Raw genomic sequence first — 17,594 nt, 5'->3', positions numbered from 1 at the left:
ACTGCTCCAAAACCTAATCCTGCTCTTGGGGAGGCTCAGCAGGAAGCAGAGGTACAGAAGGAATAATGAAAAGCCCCGGCAGGTGTTACATGCAGTACAGGATCAGAACTGCCCATCGTGCCAACTCTCCTGACTCTCTGTGTGGGCAATGCCCTATGCACCTGGGCAGATCTTTTCCCTCATTCCCCTGCTTAGTCTGGCAGTCAGATGGATGAGGTCTGAGAGTTGCTGTGGGGAATGGGAGCTGGTGCTGCCAGTCGCCTTCTGCAAGAGGTCAAAACACTGTGGGCTTTACATCTCAAGGCTGTTAGAGTGGGAGGCCTTGTGCCAGTGGCCAGGGATGTGTCCGCAGCCCAAATGCCCTCAAATTCGGGAGGAAAAAGATAAAGTAGGATGGAGGAAAAGCACCAGCGCATCTTATGCAGTGGAAGAGCATAGTGTGCCTCTGCAGCCTGCTGTAGGCAGCCTGAGGTCAGCATAGACAGGCCCCGAGAACGTCCTTACAGGGGGTAACATAGAGTCTTCACACTGGCTTCATGCTTGTAAATGAGGCCTTAGTCTCTCTGGGTCATTGACACTGGGGACAGCAGAACAGCCCTACTTCAGAGCTGTTGCATGGGTAAATACAGCCAAGTGGCAGCAGCAGCAGATCCATTTTGTTCTGTGCAAGAACCTGGGAGTCTTTATGTGCTGCTTTGAATCCAGCTGGGGCCAGTTACAGCGAAAACCATTCCCACCTAACAGCTGGCCAGTGATCTGTGTGACACTGTGCTTTGTGGAGGATTCACTCCAGTTCCCTGCAGCAGCATCCAACCCTCCCCCAGTGCTAGCAGCCTCTGCAGAGCAGCCAGGGTTGCACAGGGCCATAGCACCAGCACTGCTGTCTCCAGGCTCTTTCCACATCAGTAGAGAGCCACGTGGCTGGAAAGTGCAAGGGGTCAGGAGTCCTCTGCACAGTCTCAGGCTCCCCTCACTCCCTGCCTAGGCAGGCTTGCAGGTGGGTGAAGTTTGGGAGATGATGAGGGGACTAGGAACTAACATGGTGCTTGAGAGGATGCGGCTGCTGTGTGCTGGCTCTCGAGACACTGTAGTGGTCCTACTCTACTGGCGCCCCTAATACTAGACACCCTTCAGCACAGGAGGGGTTAAAACAGCCAGGATTGAACCCAGCTTGCATTACGGAGGCTTCCCTCCCATCGCCTGCGTGGCAGATGCAGCGTCGCTCCACTCAAGATCCTGGTGAGCATCTCTCATTGCGGCGCCAGGCATGCTGTCTAATTCCACAAATCCTGTGTTCAAACGCACCAGTCCTCCCTCCCTCTGGTTTCCACACTAAAGCTGTGAACCTTCCCCTTTCCCTGAACCAAGCCTTTTCTGTTCAGCGGCTCTAGTTCTTCCCCTGAGGATAAGATTCCTCTTCTTAATCTTAAAGCTCAATCTCTCCTTTAAATCCTAAGTCTCAGCCCTGCCCTGCCAGCCCATGCCCTCTGAGACCTTCCTGGCCTGCACAGTACTTCTCAGCTGTTTGTTAATGGGAAGAACAGCCAAATCCCCTTTGCCTCCCATCCAAATGGTGGCTTGTCTCATTTTTTATTGCTGCAATTTACTACCTGGCATAGCTTATACAGCCTGCAGCCATCCCACCTTGGGTTGTGACGCTGTCAGAACATACCAGCCAGGCTGGATCAGCACAAGGATAAAAGACCTGAAAGAAACCCCGCCGGGTGCCGCACACAGCACCCATTACTGATTCTGCCCTGCATGTCTATACTGATCCAGTGCCCTAGTAGCGTGCAGTAGTCTTGGAGAGGCCATCTTCCCAGTGAGACCTAAATACAACCCCTTGTAGTCTTTAAAGATCCCATGACACTTTCCACAAGAGTAGGGGTATTGTTAACTCTGGGTTGTGGCCCGGCTCCAGGCTGGGATTGCTGCAGGCTGTTTGCCTAAGATTCCCTTGGCAGTTTCACTTGGGCACAGGACTTCTCTCACTTGCTGCCCTAAACCACGGTGCAGTGTTGCTGCAAGCGGAGACAGCCTTCCGTCCCAAGGATACATGCACGCCCATGGTGAATATGCCAGCCTCTCCCTGTCTGTGCTTACTGCAACTACCCAGTACTGCACAGCAGGCATGAACAGCCCGAGCCTCTGGCTGCCCTCCTTTGCAGTCTTGTTGTAGAACAGGGAACTGGCATTTCCCTTCGGCAGCAGCTGGGAGCAGCCTGCTTTGGGCAGTGTGCTGCACATTCATGTCAGGAGAGAGAGCGTGACCTGATCCCAGGCAGTGCTCTTTGTCCCATCTCTGCACTGTCCCCCACAGGCCTCATGGCTGGCACTGTATTGTTGAATGCTTTCATCTTGCACATCAGTTCCTGCCTCTTCCAGACGTGCTCCTGGTCCAGCCCCACCTGACTTGTATCTGTCCCACCTGCACATTTCCTTCCAGTGCTCCTTTAGCCCAGCATGCAAAGTGCCCTCCTGCCAGGCGCCAGCCAGCTCCCACACGGGGATCTGTGTGCCACACTGAAATGCCCTGTGCCCACTAGCGCTAAGGCTGTGGGGTGAGAGCCAGGGCTGCGGGCAAGTGGTCAAGCTGACTTTTTTTTTTCCTCTTCCCCTTCCCATTAGACACAGCGCACCCTTGTCCCACTCAGTCTGCTCCTCTTTCACTCTCTTCCCATGCCATGGGCCATGCTGCTGCTTCTGCTTCAGACTGCAGCTGTTGCTACCAGTGTCATGATGGGGTAGGGTCCTGACCTGATTCCCCCATCCAGGAGCTAGGGGCATTTCCCAAAGAGAATCTGCCAGGAATGGGGGCTTATTCCCAGTCCTGAGCTGCTTCATCTTGGACTGCAGCTCCGGTGGGGATTTTCATGGACAGAACTCAGGCTTGTGAATGCCTTGGCCACTGGCAAAACTCTCCCTGCCACCAAGAGTTGTCGGAGATCCTGGAGCCTTTCTGGGATGGATTTGGGTGTCTGCTGCCCTGCTGCTGTTCAGCCAGACATAGGACAACCAGCCCTTCCAGCACTGCTTTTCTGCTGAACATGCCCAGCAGTGCCCTCCTCTTGAAGCAGCAGGTGTCCAGCACAGTGCCACTGCTTTCGAACATGATAATGTGCCACCTGGCAGGGAAGCGGTTGCACCAAGCTCTGGGGGGAACCAGCACCCTCACTTAAATCCACAGTGCTCCACTGAGCTTGCCTTTCTCCAAGCAAGGGCTTCCTGCAGCTTCATCCAGCAGGGCTCAGGCACAGGCGCTCTGTGCTGTTCTGCAAGGAGGCATTTGGGAGCCCTCTGCTCACCTCTGGACTGTCTTTCCCAGTGCCCCTTCTACTCTTTCTCTCCTTATGGATTTCTCCTTCTTTTTCGTCCATTATTTCCTCCCATTCCCTCATTCTTTGTCTCCTTTTGCTCCCGTCTCCCTCCATTGGCCCTTTTTCCTCCTCATCCTTCGCTGCTGTTTCTCCCCAGAGCATGCACCAGAGTCATTCACCCCACTGTACCTGGGGCAAGGGTAGGACTAGAGGCCAGAGCTCTGAATCCCATGATCTTGGCTCTACCCATGAGATCTCACCCTGGTTCTCTGCTTAGTCCATCAGCAACAGCGTTTGACAGCGTCAGCTTTCTGTCTCCTTCTCCCTTGTTCTCACAGTTGTTTCATGTTGTGTCTCTGCCCTGCTTTGCCCTCCAGAGCCCTGCACCTTGGGAAAGGTGCGGGTTCAAAGGCAGGGCTGAGGCTGGGAAGCTTGGTCTCTTTCCTCTCTAGAGCCCTTTTCTCTTGACCTAGAGCCATGCCTGCGTTGTGCATGGAGCCCCATTTGCCCTTGAGTGCTGAGTTTTATGGGACCCTGGAAAGGAAACGGGGAGCCCAGTTTCTAGAGAAGAGCAATTAAAATGCAGCAGTGAAAGGAGAAGGGAGACCCAGGGTGGCAGTGGGCACCGTGGCAGGGGATAATGGCTTTTTCTTCAGGGAGGTAAGATCTGAGGTGGCTTCAGAAAGTCAAGGATGCAGCTCCCTGTAAAAGCAAAGCCTCTGGCGGGGTGGAGGCTGAGGTGTTTGATAAAGGGCACAGCCACAAGCAGCTGAACTCTTAAGGGGCATCTCCTTAATTATCATCACTGATGTCAGAGAACTTGTGTGCCACCCTGCTCAAGGCAGGTTAGCAAGGAGTTATCACCACTGAAAGAAGGGTAGACGTGAGATGCCCCGTGAGGTTACGCAGCAGGTCTTGGGCTGGGGTAAGTGCATAATCCAGGCATCATGAATCTCATCTGTTCCCCTCTCCTGTAACCACTAGGCTTCATTCTCTGCCCAAACTGGAAATATTGCTCGGCAGTCCTGGCTTCGCCCCCTCCCTTGCTCTGGCAGACCCACCTCCCCTCTGATTTAGTAGCTCTCCTTGGTATCTCCCCAACTCAAAGTACCCCTGTTTCCTGAGTCACCTTCCCCTAGCACCTTCCTTGGTGCTGCCCATGCATTATCCGGTGAGATCCCTTTTGCACCATCCATGCTGGCTTTGCTGACCTCGCTAGGCTGAGTGAGTTGGCCAGTGCCTCAAACATGCTGAACAACTGCTCCCCCACCATAAAAAGCCCCAAGGCTGGCGACACCACATTTGCAAAGAGGAGACCTGAGCCGGGGCGGTAGGACTGGATCACACCAGGGAACTGTGTTTGTATCCGCCTCCTCTGCCCATCGCATCTTGGGCCAGCGTTGTGCCAGCAATCTGTTCCTGGAATCAGGCTGTGTGTTTAACTGCACGAGGTCCCTGCTCTCTCCTCCCGCCCTCCCCCCCACCCCTGGCCTGGCTGTGGGTTTTGTTAAATGTTATATAAACTCTTGTCAATGCTTCATTCAGTGCCTGCTGAACCTGGCTTTTTACAGCTGAGGTTACAGGTGACCTTTCCTTGTCTCCCAGGAGAGCGAGGCAGACGGGTTTTGGGCGTCAGCAGATCCTCAGCCTCCCAGGGCCCAGGCCCAGCCAGGGGTCAGGCGGGGAGGTGGGGGAGAGAGAGGAAAGGGAGCCGCACCCCATCTGGCAACTGGGACTGAAGCTTCCAGGAGGGAGGTGAGCAAACTGGGGAGGGGAGATTATGGCTATGATACAGCCACAAGTCCAGTAGCTGCCCAGACCTGCCTCCCTCTGCCTTCTCTCCTGCTCCCACCTCTGGGGCAGAAAGCATGTAAATTCTGCCTCGGTCATCAACACTTAAAGTGGCTTATGGGCACTTCCTCCAGGGCTGGGGCCCCATGCTTTTCCCACTGTACCATGCCACTGACTAAGGAACCCCCAGGGCCACACATTGAAATGGAGACGGCAGCTGACATTGCTGCTGTCACTGGGACCCTGGCTCCTTCCCCGCTCCCTATGCTCTCCATTGCTGAGCACAAACCGAGTGTGCAGCGAGGCCTGTGACCACAATTATCCCCTCCATGTTCCCATCTCCCTGCTTGCGTAGGGGCAGGGCCCTATGGAGCATCCTCTAGAGATGGTTCCTGTCAACTGGGCAGCAGGATAAAGTGCTGCTGCCTGGTATCACAGGCACTTGGGCAGGACCCAGGGCCATGCTGAGCTCTCTCCAGGAGGAGTCGGGGATATCATTTGGTCCAGTCCTGTTTATTTCCAGGGACTGTCCCAAATCCCATCTCCCTGAATATCGTAGAACTGCCAGCTTCTCTGTTCTCGGCTCACAACTCAAGCCCTTCAGCCACAAAAGAGGCCAAATTGTGGCAGCGGTGGGATACTATAATAGCAATGAGCAGCAGGTTGTGTGCTCGCAGTTTCCCCACCTGCCTTTCCAGCCAGCCTTGAGCTCCACAGAGCCCCGTCTCAGCTATCTCTCAGGGCCATATTCTTGCTGCTTTCTCTCTCTAGCATCCCTACCACACACCCAGCTGTGCTGAATCAGTGCCTCAGCTCCCACATTTGCAGGCAGTCCCCAGGGAAACCCCTCTAATCCTCCCAGAGTCCAGTCCTGCTCCAACATCCTTGTGTGATCCGGTGCCTTAGGCAACGGTTTGAGTCATTGTATTGCATAAAGGCCTCACTTCTGCCACATAGGCTGAGTGAAGCCCAGCTAGCAGGTGTCAGCTTTAATGAGGTCTTGATGCTTGAATGAAGATTGCCTGTAGATCAGGGACACACCTGCTGGGAGCTATTAACACTTCCCAGTACGATGGTTCAGTGGCGAGCTGATCACACAGGGACAGCTGGGTCTGAACACGCCATCATGGGGCTGTTATGAATCGGTGAGTCTAGCCTGGAGGCTAAGTCCTGGGGTGAGATGAGCTGCCTGAGAGAGAGGGACTGGGTGACTGATTAGCCCTGTCCTTGTGGGTCACTCTCTGCCTCTAGTGCTGGGTGAGGCTGTTGCTCTGGCTCCCTGGGGGGAGCATTGGGACAGCTGTCCCCGGCAGACGTGATGCCTCCGGCATCCAGATGTGCCCTCTGCCCAGCTTGAGCATAAAGCGGCTGGCTTTGTATGAGCCAGCCTGTGGGGAGGCAGTGCCCTGACCAGGGTCAGGGATGCTCTGTGCTCACAAAGCAGCTGCTCTATGGCCTGGAGGGAAAGTCTGGGGGCACAGATGCAAGGGGCAAGGAGTATGTGACCTTCACAGGGCAGGAGTTGGCCCCGAATGTGGCTGCAAGCTGCCTGAGAGCCGGCTGCATCTTGTCAGGCTCTGAGTCGATTCACTGGGTTAGTACAGTGACCTCCAGGTGCCTCCAGCCCTTTTCACTCCCTGAGAAAGCCTAAGCAGGGCTGAAGCTGAGATTGTTTCCCGTATATGAGCCGCAGCAGCTACCCCATGCAATGTGTCAGGTAGGTCTTGGCCGCCCTGAGCTCTCCGAGTGCTGCATATCCAGGGGACGTGGCCTTCTTGGCTCTGCCTCTTGTTTGTGGCGAGTGGCCAGTGTGCGGTGATGGATGCTGCCAGGCCTGGTCTGGAGAAGGATCTCTGGACTCGGCGTCCATCACACCAGAGCAAAGCAAAAACAATCCAGGGGCGTGAGTCAGCAGCGCCCTGTTTAGTTTGCAGCGCGGACATCCCAGACAGCAGTGTCTGCTGCTAATGCTGCCTCTGGCACATTTTCAGCACAGAGAGAGCCCAGGCGGGCCCTTCTCTGAGCTGCACCCTCCCAAGGAAACAGCCTGGAGTGTGTTAGCAGGGCTTCCTGCAGGGCCCTTCGTGACTGCTGAAGCTATTGAGCCGACCAGGGAGTCAGAGAGACAGGGCATGGCGGGATGTTAGTGAATGGGGAGAGAGTGGGATGGGCACAGGGCAAAGGGAAAGGGCCCTGATTTGTAGAGCAGTATGGAGAAGGAGATAGGAGGCCTTGGCCTGGTTCTGGTAGGGAGGTTGGAGATGGGCATGGCATGAATAAGAGGGAGTGGGACAGACATAGCAATGGCATGGGTGCCAAGGAAGGGTTGATGGTAAGTGGCCTGCCAAGGAGTAAGGGCAAAATGTTTCCTTTCCGTGACAAACGTGGGTGACACGTGTCCCCAGGGAATCTTTCCCAGGCAAGCAGGAGGTGCTTGAAGGGACTTGAAGACCCATAGGGTGAGGGATGCATGCACTAGGGAGGGTTGGCCCTGTGGTTCACTGTCCTGAAAACTGCTCCTTGAGCTGACATCTTCCATGGCACAGTCCAAGGCTGCCGATGCATCTCCCTCAGCACTTGCTGAAAGCACAGGTTTCCATGGGGGATAGGAGAGCCTGGTGTGGTCTCTGCCCAGTGATCACTTTATCTGCCCCCAGCCCCTGCCGAGTTAGCGGCGGCCTTGTATTTAGCCCCAACAAGCAGGAGAGCACCTCGCCCATCATCGCTAGGTCCCAGCCCTGGCCCTCCAAGACCCTTTGCTGACCCTGCGGAGGGAGCTGCGGAGCTTTTATGTGCTTTCTTCTCTCTTTTAGAAGGAATGAACTGCATGAACAAGAACCATGGCTGTGCCCACATCTGCCGGGAGACCCCCAAGGGGGGCATCGCCTGCGAGTGCCGGCCAGGCTTTGAGCTCACCAAGAATCAGCGGGACTGCAAATGTAAGAACATGGTGCCCAGCAGCACCTGGTATCTGCTCCAGTGGACAGGAGCCCTGCCTCCTATCCCCCTCCCCAACCCCTTTTTGTGGGGCTTTAGGCCTTGACGCTGCTTCATGGCACCCACTTCTTTTATAATAATGCATGGCTCTCCAGACTCCTGTCCCCTGCTCTAGACCATGTGCACCTCCTAGCTCAGGGACTGAACCTGAGTCCCCTGGCTCCCATACCCCCTGCATCAAGCACAAGGTTCATGAACCCCAGTCTGTTTCTTTCACTGAGCACTAGACCATCTTCTTTCCCAAACCGGGAAGTAGAATTGACTCCAGGCATCCTGCTCTTGATCCCTTTTGGAGCCAGCTAAAGAGCCCAGGAGTTCTGATTCCCTTCCCTCACCCCCTTGCTCTAACCATTAAGATGACTTCATGTCAGAGATGAAAGCCAGGGGCCGTGAATCCCGTCCTCCCCTGCTCAAAGCACTGGACAAAACTTCCCAGCTCTGTGAACAAAATCTTGACTTCTCCTAAGAGCTTAACAACACCCAGCTTCCAAGTGGGTGGATTTCCTGGAGTTTAAGAGCTATCTCTGACCAGCCTTCTTAACTCCTCTGTTGGCTTCTGCTGCACTTGCCCCTCACCTGCATGACCAGCTGTCCAGCAGTTCACATGTGCCTTTGTGGCCAGGGCTGCGCAGAGTGGGGCAACCTTTGCAGGGCACAGGCAATTTAAAACAGGGTCCCAAAGACCTAACACCTCCCATGTGACCTTTGCTAAGCCACCCTGCCTCCTCTTCCCACTTCCAGCAACCAGAACTCCAGATGAGCAGCAGAGCTTGCTCTTTTGCAACAGTGCCAGGCCAGTCCTCTCCAGTATAGCTCTGCGTGGCTGTCAGGTCAGACATCTTCACGGGCTTACCCCAGGGCTGTGCTGACTGTCTAGGCCACTCTGTTTGGAAAGTGGCGTGTCTCTTGCCCTGGCACCTGGAGTGTGATTGGCACCAGAAAAACACCAAAAACATCTCCCCAGGGAAGCGAGGCTGTCAGATGTCTGATCTCCCGCCAAGAGCTTGCTGGCGCTGCCAAGGCAATTTTTTTTTTTAATCTTTTATTTATTTAGTTTTATTTGTTTTATTCTTTTTATTTGATCTTCACAGCAAGCACGTAAAAATGCTGATGGCACAGAGTTTTAATCCGGCCAGCGAATTCTCACTCCGGGCTAAATGTAAAGAACAACTTACCTCCTTCAGAACGGTGGGAAGGATTTTCAGAAGCACGTCATTGATTTAGGAGGTTCTGGAAATCCCAGGCGGGCCCTTGACAAAGCGTTTTGTTAGTGGCCAAGCTCAGCTATGCTGGGTCAGAGCCCATAGTCCATCTAGCTCTGTCTCTGATGGTGACAGGTACTAGACGTCTCAAGGGAAGATGCAAACACCCACACAGCAGCTTTCCTCCCCTGAGCTTCTTCAGGGAACGTCAGACTCATTTAGAAATGTCCAGCAAGAATTCCTCAAATCTGCTAGGTTGCCAACTTTTATTTTTGCTGGAGGAGGGCGATGAGGGCTGGGGGCAAGATGACAGACTTGTGGAAAGTTTTATGCATTTCAGGTGACAGCCCTCTTCCCAGGGGGGGCAGGGCCCTCAGACCCCCACATACTCAGCACCTCTGGTTGCATTGATTATCTCAGCCTAAAAGTTCCTGCATGCACTGGTATTTAAATCCTGTAAGTTTAAGATTTAACAGGCAAAGGTCTAGCTGGCAGCCCTTGATCTCAGCCCTGTAGTGCTGTGTATTGAGACTGTCCTTTCAGTTCCTGTCCTTCGGGATTCTGGAACCATTGTAATTGCCAAGTCCAGAATGTCAAACATACAGCCGCTGGGCCAGATTCAGCCCGGGAGGATGTCTCACAGGCTGGATTTGGCCCACGGGGCTCATCACGGCAGCAGCTGGAGCCCCTGCAGCAGTGTTAATCCCCGTGACTGCCGGAGCCACTGTTTTGGTGTGGGTCTGGAACCCAGAGAATTTCATAGATTTCATGGACATTAGGGCTGGAAGAGACCTCGCAAGATCATCAGGCCCAGCCCCCTGCCCAAGGGACATGAAGTCAGCTGGGGTCAAAGGACCCCAGCAAGAGAGGCATCCAAGTGTTCCTTGAAAGTGTCCAGAGTAGGTGCTTGCACCACCTCTGGGGGGAGTTTATACCAATCCCTGGGGACTTGGACGGTAAAGAAGTCTTTGCTTATGTCCAGCCTAAAATGGTCTTCCAGGAGCTTGAGACTGTTGGACCTTGTCTTCCCTTGGGGTGCCCCAGTGAACAGACTTTCTTCCAGTTCTTGATGCACACCCCTTATGTACTTATAGGCTGCCACCAAGTCACCCCAGAGCTTATGCTTTTCCAGGCTGAAGAGTCCCACGGCTCTCATTAATGCCGCTCACATCCTCCCACCCTTTACCTGCCCTTGATGCAGATTTTAGTCACAGGGTAAGGGAAAAGGGGGAAGGTAAGCAGCAGAGGCATTAACTCCCTGGGTTCCAGAGCCGCATCGAAACAGCTGCCACAGGTATTAATGCCACTGCCTCTGCTCGCACATCTGGAAGCTCCGTGGTCTGGATCGGGTCCATGGGGCCCAATGAGTCTTGATCCCCTTGGTCTGTTTTGACCTTTTGCATAGCACTGGGCAGAGAGAATTTTGCCTGCTTCAGGCCCATAGCTATTATCACGTCTACTGCCTGCATTTCCTTGGGATTTGAACCTGGGACCACCGGCCTCTTGGCAGGAAGCCTGCCAGTAGGCCAGCTTCCTGTTTGCACTTTGGAGGCTGAGGTGGGGTTTTTTTGCCAAGTAGCCATTAAGTGGCAATTACCTTCAGTCTCTGGGCCAAGATTTTTAAAAGTGACCAGCACTTTTCAGGGCCCAACTTGAAGCAGTGTCAAGAACCCCGCATTTGAGAAGGCGAGTGACAACCCCTTTTGACCTTCAGAAAGCACCCAGAAATCACTAGTCACTTTTGAAAATCTGGGCTAGATTTAAACTTTCAGTTGGTGGCATCAGGGAATGTAGCCTGTAAAACCTGGCACGGTGCATTTCCCCATCTCACCCAGTCCGGCTCTCTCACCCCCACTCATCCTTTCACCGCTAAACCATTCAAGCACCGTTCAGGTGACTATTAACTGAATGTCCCTATCCTGGGCTGGTGAATAGGCCAATGTGGAAGGAGTTATGGGGGATGAGCCTGGTTCCTAGTAGACTACAGGATGGAAATGACCACAGATGGAACTGTGCCATGGACTGAATGGGCTTCAGAGACAGAAATCATATCCCTCCATGTATTCCTGATGGACTGAACATCAGAATGGGATATGGACCAAGTTGCCTGTTTGAGTCAGGAGGGAAGTAGGAGGACTGCCTAGATGGGCTGGTTAGCCTGATTTAATGTGGCAGGAGATCTGATGGTAGAGTGTGGGGACCGTTTGGCCCAATGCAATGAGGTGGGGTGCCAGATCCTTGGGAGGGGCAGTCTCAACATGTGTTTGGTCCACGTAGGCACAGCAATGATGCTCAGAGCTGCTTCCTGTCAGCAGCCCCAGATCAGTGCTTGATGACATGTTCTTTGCCTCCTACAGTGACCTGCAACTATGGGAATGGAGGTTGCCAGCACACCTGTGATGACACGGACCAAGGGCCCAAGTGTGGCTGCCATGTGAAGTTTGTGCTATTTTCTGATGGGAAAACGTGCATAGGTAGGTGAGAGCCAACCCAACTCCTGGGGCACTTGCTGGGACTTGGTCTTGGTGCTCCTGTAGTAGGGCTGTCTGTTTGTGAGACTGCTGTGCCTGACGCACACTGAATGCTCCTCCTCCCCCAGCTGTAGCCCTCAGAGGCTGTGGTTCCAGTCATGTAGTAAGGATCAGTGCTGCTGTGAACAGCTTTACAGAGAAGGCAGAGAATAAGCCTAACAGGTGGTTCAGGGGCAGACTGAGGGCAGGGAGCCTCGGGTGAGCTGTTCCCAGGTACCCCTGCATGCATGAGATGTGCCCAGGGGTATGCCACGGTAGCTGCTGCAGATCACTTTCAGCGGCTGCTCTCAAGACCTCATTTTCCAGCATGCTTGAGAGAATCCACTGGAGATGACCGCACGTGTGGAGCGTGTGAGTGGAAGTGGGTGGCTGGGGTATACTCAGGACCAGCCTACCTAGCAGATGCTGCCAGTGCACCACAGACATACCCTGAAAGTACTAGCTTCTCAGGCTTCTGGGACGGGGTGGAGTTTCCCTCCACGGGAAATCCAGACTAAAGAGTAACAGAGGAGTTTATAGATTATAATAGGCTACGCGTGTGTGAGTGATTACTGTCCTGTACTGGACGGATTCAGAAGTGCTCAGCTATATGTCATAAGCCCTGTAATTGCTGGAAGCTAATTGAAAGCCACCTTCAACAAAAAAAAAGAATCAGTAGAAAGTGGGTGCTGGAGCTGAGGCTGTTTGGGGTAATACAGCAAGTCTAGTCTTTTGTACATGGTTATGAAGGAGGCTAAATCTAGGTTGATTACATGATGGGATAGCACAAATGTATGCATAATTTAAAGCATAATTGTAGACAGCTGTGAGGGGTCCTCTGCTTCCAGGCTGTTGTACGCATGCTTGCTTGTTGTACTTGCACACCCTCTACTCACACTCACGTACCCACACTTACGAGCTTCCATTGAAGCAAGTGCCTTCTTCCACACTGGGGAGAGTTCACTGGACAGAGAGTTTCAATGCTTTGCGTAACATCTGATGCTTTGCTGTAGGCTAGCTCTTATCTTCCCTTGTGTTTATTACCCCTGAACTCTGGAGAGGGATAGTGGGGGGTAAGATTTGGACATAACAGTCTGTTCCAAGCTGGATCTAGGCACCGTGAGGCCTCAGCCTAAAAACAATTGTCTTGCAGAAATGAAAAAGAAAATACAGCCCTCCTCTCCTCTAAATCATGTCTTTGCTGTGTGTGTTTTCAAATTATAAAACATCAAACAGAGATAGAAGTTTTACTGGTTTCATATGCTTGCGCAGCCTTGCAGCTGATTTGATTTAAAAAATGTTACGTTGGGGAAGTGATTAAGGCCACAAATTGCTGTAAACATTTTAGCTCTTACTGCAAAATAAAAAGGGAATTAAAAGCAATGGAGGGGTTGGAGTCCCCATGGTGCACGCCCAGGGAATGTTCTGCTTACTGAGTGACAGCCTCAGCCTCCCACACAAATGGTGGCAAAGCCCTTTCAGGCCCCGTGCCCAGACCATGGGCTTGTTGCCTGTCATGCACAAGTGATCTGAGTCCATGTGTGAATGCCCTGCTAGTGGAACTCCTGCTTTATCCCCAGGGAGACCATTCCCTGCCCCAGGTATCTTGCTGCCAAGATTTTCCTGGTATTCAGCCCAAGTTTCTCTGCCTTTTAATGGCATCATGCTATACCTAATTCTACCCCCTTTCACCTCTCTAATGAATCCCATTCCCTTCTTGGTGTTTACTCGTATTAGTGGCCTTGATAGCCTGTTCCCCCTTAGACTTCAGAGAGCTGGTTTGTATTTCTGTTAACGTCTCCATCTAATCAAGCTCCCTAACCCAGGTGGATGTGTGGTATTGAAAATGCTGTGTTCTTCTCTGAACTCCCTGCAGTTCGGCATTTCTCTTTCTGGGACATGAGTTTTTGGAACTGAGTGTACTATGCCCCTTCCTCAGGCACCAGAGCCATGCAGATCCTGACTGTAGAAGTCAATGGCAGAACTCCCATTGCCTCCAGTGGGAGCTCTGTCCAGAAGGGCTAATGCCTTCCTGCTGTAGGATTTGGTGCCTTTTCCTGTGCAACCTCAAGCATTTTGGCTGTTGCTGTTGCCATATTGTACCATGAATGCCTGGCTGAGTTACTGCTCACTTTCACCTGTAGATCTTATTCAACCCTGCTGCTTTTCAGACCCATTAGAGATCAGTGCTTGACATTATTGCCCCAGAGAGATTCTCTTACATTCCTCCAAGGTAAATCTCACTGGTTTTGCATTGTTTTTATCATGTTTCCAGTCCCTCTGGTTCCCTTTGTCTTTCTCATTCCTTCCTTGTGTTTTCAGCTCCTCCCGTCTTCACCGAGCTATTGGTGTATAAAAAATATAATGCTTAATCTCATGAAGATATTAAAGAAGGGTTGGACTTGAGCTCTTTGGGGCAGAGACAGCTTACTCGTTTGGCTGAGTGGGTGCGTGGGTTGGGGTTTCAAGGTGGTACTGCAGTTATGAATAACAGTGATTCCTGGAGAGCTCCTCATCCTCTTTATTACACTTTGTTCATGGTCCTTTTTAATTTCGCACAACAGAGTCCGCGTCCTCACTGACAGATCATTTCAGGAGACGCTGTCCCAGTACGGTCCAAACAGATGATATCTCCACATTCCAGTAACCTATGAGTTGCATTACTCTATCCATAAAAATAATAATTGCCTAGCCAGACCTAGACTATACAAACCTTTGCTGCTTATTGCTCCAATATCCATTTCTTTCCCAAAGTTTAATGTTTTTCTCCTTACTAACTTTTCTAGGAATAAAATTTAGACCAATGGGGCAGTAATGACCAGTTCCACTCCTTACTTTTCTCTAAAGATGGGTACTATAGTTGCTTTTCTCAACTCTCAGAGCAACTCCTCAGTTTCCTGCCAAAAAAATAATAGCCAGTAGCACAGTGAATTTGGTTACAAATTCCCACAGGACTTTATCTTTCTCCCACCAAAGTCAGGAAGGTGGATGTCACTGAGCATAGGACTTGAAGTCAAATTTACAGAGATTTAGGCAAGATGTAGAGATTTATAAAAGGACCTAAACAAGTTGGATGCCTAACTCCCAAAGGCTTTTATAGCAGTTGGCCATGAGATCTGCTTAAATACTCTTTGTGAATCTGACCCTGGTCCTTAGGAACTGTAATGGCTCATTGAAATGTGTTCCATTTTTCAACATATTCCCCAATATTTTCCTGGCATTTCACTCTGGAAGGAGCAGTGTTCAGGTCAGGCAGGGCTCTGCTCCTTCTTGTTGGCCTTACACCGCTTCTCTAACCAGGCACTCCAGTGCCGAGAACTGAGGACTCGGGTGCCCACGACGCCTGCTCTCTACCGAGAGCGTTGCTCTGCTCACTCAGAAATCAGGACGATCAAGCCTACGCCAGGTTCTTCTGCTCAGCCAGCAGTAAAACGGGGCCAAAACGTATTGTCTTCCAGGTTCCCCAGAGCTCATTTCCCTTATGTCAAATGGTGTTTTGAGGTCCTCAGTTGAGGACCTCAACTGCATAACAGGCAGTAAAGGACCAAGTTTTGCAAGCGGCTAGTGATCTGGGGCACCCAGCTGGGAACAACCTACAGAGCCTAGTTTTCGGCGGGTCTGAGAGCTCAAACCTTTGGCGTCTCAGCACAGGGCTCGAAATGTAGAGGACCCTGAAACCACTAGTCAGTCTTGAAAATCAAATAATCTACTTCCACGTCTGCTCCATAAACTCTAGCCCCTCGGGAAGCCTTTCCCTGTTTGATTCCCTGTGCCCATTTTACCTTTCCGCTCGCCCAGTGCCACACATGAAATGACATGTGGTGAGGAAGAAATCTAATGGTATCCAAATCCAGCCAGGCAGCTGGTGCCTCCCTCGGGACTTGTGCCCTAGCTCTGTTTCCTACATCTCCCATCCTCTGCCTTCCTGCCTCAGAAGTGGGCATTTCAGCCGTGGCGCCTCTTCAGACTGGACCAGCTTCCTCATAGGACCTCGGTGTTATCAGTGAAGACTTTGTCTGTCTCGCGTTCGGAGGGAGCCGTATCCTGCCCTCCCTTACATCTGGCATTGCTGTTGAGCGCCCTTGGAAGGCGAGTTTTGGCCTGCTCCAGTTGACAGCATGTGAACGCACCCGAGTCCCACCCTTGCGCCTGCCTCCATTGGAAACAGTGCAGAATTGTGCTGCCGTCGGTTATTAGCAGGCAGCCGATCACGCCTTCCCCGCGGGGATGCTCGGCCGACAGATTTATAGCCAGGCAGGAGGCTAAGGTACCTGCTTGGATATTTATAACTGCCCTTTTTTGTTTTACAGCCGGGTCTCAGCAAACAGCCTTCCTTGCTTCCCCCCTTCCCCCCCGTGTCCTCCCTCCCTAGTCCTACCCCCCTCCCATCTCCATTTCCTCTGAAATATTTCATCATTTCAAGGGGAATAAAGTTTCCAGCAAGGGGAACGCAAACCCACTCCCCAGGCCGCAGGCTTTGAAATTGAATGCGGTGCGTTTGAAGAGCTGCTCTGAGCAGGCCCCTAATCCAGGTCCCCTTCAGATCACACCACCCGGCAGGAAGCGCGACCGGCTCATTTGAATGACAGTTTCATTAGGCCGTGGCCGGTGTTTTTCATTTTTCCGCTTTTTATTGCTGCTTTTAAAAATGCAGATAATGAATAACATGCCTCCAAGCAGAGCGGGGCCAGCCCTAATGACTCCCACCATGTCTCCAGCAGCGGTGGGAGGGGAGGCCGATGACCTTATGTATTTATATTTATTCTCTAAAGCAGCCCTTTAAAAAAATAAAATCAAATAAAAAGCCCTCTCAATGAAAGCTCTTTGCAGCACACTGTGTCAGGTCAGCCTCACATACAGCAGGATGGGCTTGCTCTGTCCGCTGTCAAAGGAAGCAACAGGCCTGGCGTTCTGGCTTCAGCATCTGGACTTGGCTTCTTCCTTTTGTTCTGCTTGAAGAAAATGGGACTGAGGCGCACTGTCATTAATGGAGCTGTCAGCTTTCCCACTAACTCACTTCCCCGAGGTGCCTGTACATGCCGTCCAGAGACGGCAGCGCTGTCCTCGTGCCACAATATGCAACGGTCTCTGAGCCACGGCAGCGCTGCCCTTGTGCCACAGTGTCCCACACCCCGTCACTTGGCAGCGCTGCCCCCATGCCTTAGTCCAATGATTTATTTTTTCTCCTCAGCTGTTTTTTCTCTGAGCTTTTAGCAAACCAGGGAGTCCGAGGACGTGGCTGTCCTTGGAGCAGCAGTCACCTTCCCCCAGACTGCCCCATCGCTGCCTTGGTGGCCCCAGAGGAGGAGGTGGTCTGTGTGGCCCTGGCAATCCATGTCTTCTCTATGAAGGTTCCCCGGGATGGGCATCTCTTCCTTCCTGCCTCATTAGTGTGCATTACAGCCATGGCACCCTTTTCCAACTGGGCCAGCTTCTCAGTGTTACTGTAGAAACTTTCTGTCTTGTGTTCAGAGGGAGCCATATCCTGCCCTGGCTTTTTTTTTTTTTTTTTTTTTTTTTTTTTTGCAAAATGGGTATCTTTCCATTAAGAAATAGATTTTCATCACTGAACTCCTCTCACAAGGGGCACCTCACAGCCCTCACTTGCTGGTTAGTTTAGGTTTTAAACTACTAGTTTGGAGGGGAACGACTCTGTGTGCCATTAGCGCTCCTTGACCTGTAGCTTCCCTTCCCTCTGCTCCCTTTTATACTGCTGGCTCCTCCTGGCTCTGGCTGTCAGACACTTGTAGAGCCCGGAGGGGCGAGTGACTGCGTTC

The 17,594-nt window shown here is 52.2% G+C and overlaps 1 protein-coding gene across 6 annotated transcripts in view; it reads left to right on the top strand.

The window, feature by feature from the left end:
- SCUBE3 (signal peptide, CUB domain and EGF like domain containing 3) overlaps positions 1–17,594 on the top strand; it is a 93,432-nt gene that overhangs the window by 36,051 nt on the left and 39,787 nt on the right. For 4 of the 6 annotated variants that reach the window (XM_019484877.2, XM_059717027.1, XM_059717026.1 and 1 more), the window contains exons 5-6: positions 7,922–8,047; positions 11,665–11,781. In XM_019484877.2, coding sequence (XP_019340422.1) covers positions 7,922–8,047; positions 11,665–11,781 — 243 coding nt within the window. The remainder of the gene's footprint in view (positions 1–7,921; positions 8,048–11,664; positions 11,782–17,594) is intronic. The other 2 variants (XM_019484878.2, XM_059717025.1) reach the window with 1 other exon arrangement.

The sequence above is a fragment of the Alligator mississippiensis genome, chromosome 14 (genome assembly GCF_030867095.1).
Source record: "Alligator mississippiensis isolate rAllMis1 chromosome 14, rAllMis1, whole genome shotgun sequence".
In the NCBI taxonomy this organism is placed as follows: Eukaryota; Metazoa; Chordata; order Crocodylia; family Alligatoridae; genus Alligator; species Alligator mississippiensis.
The sequence above is the reverse complement of the archived record's forward strand: the minus strand, read 5'-3'. Positions and strand labels throughout refer to the sequence as shown.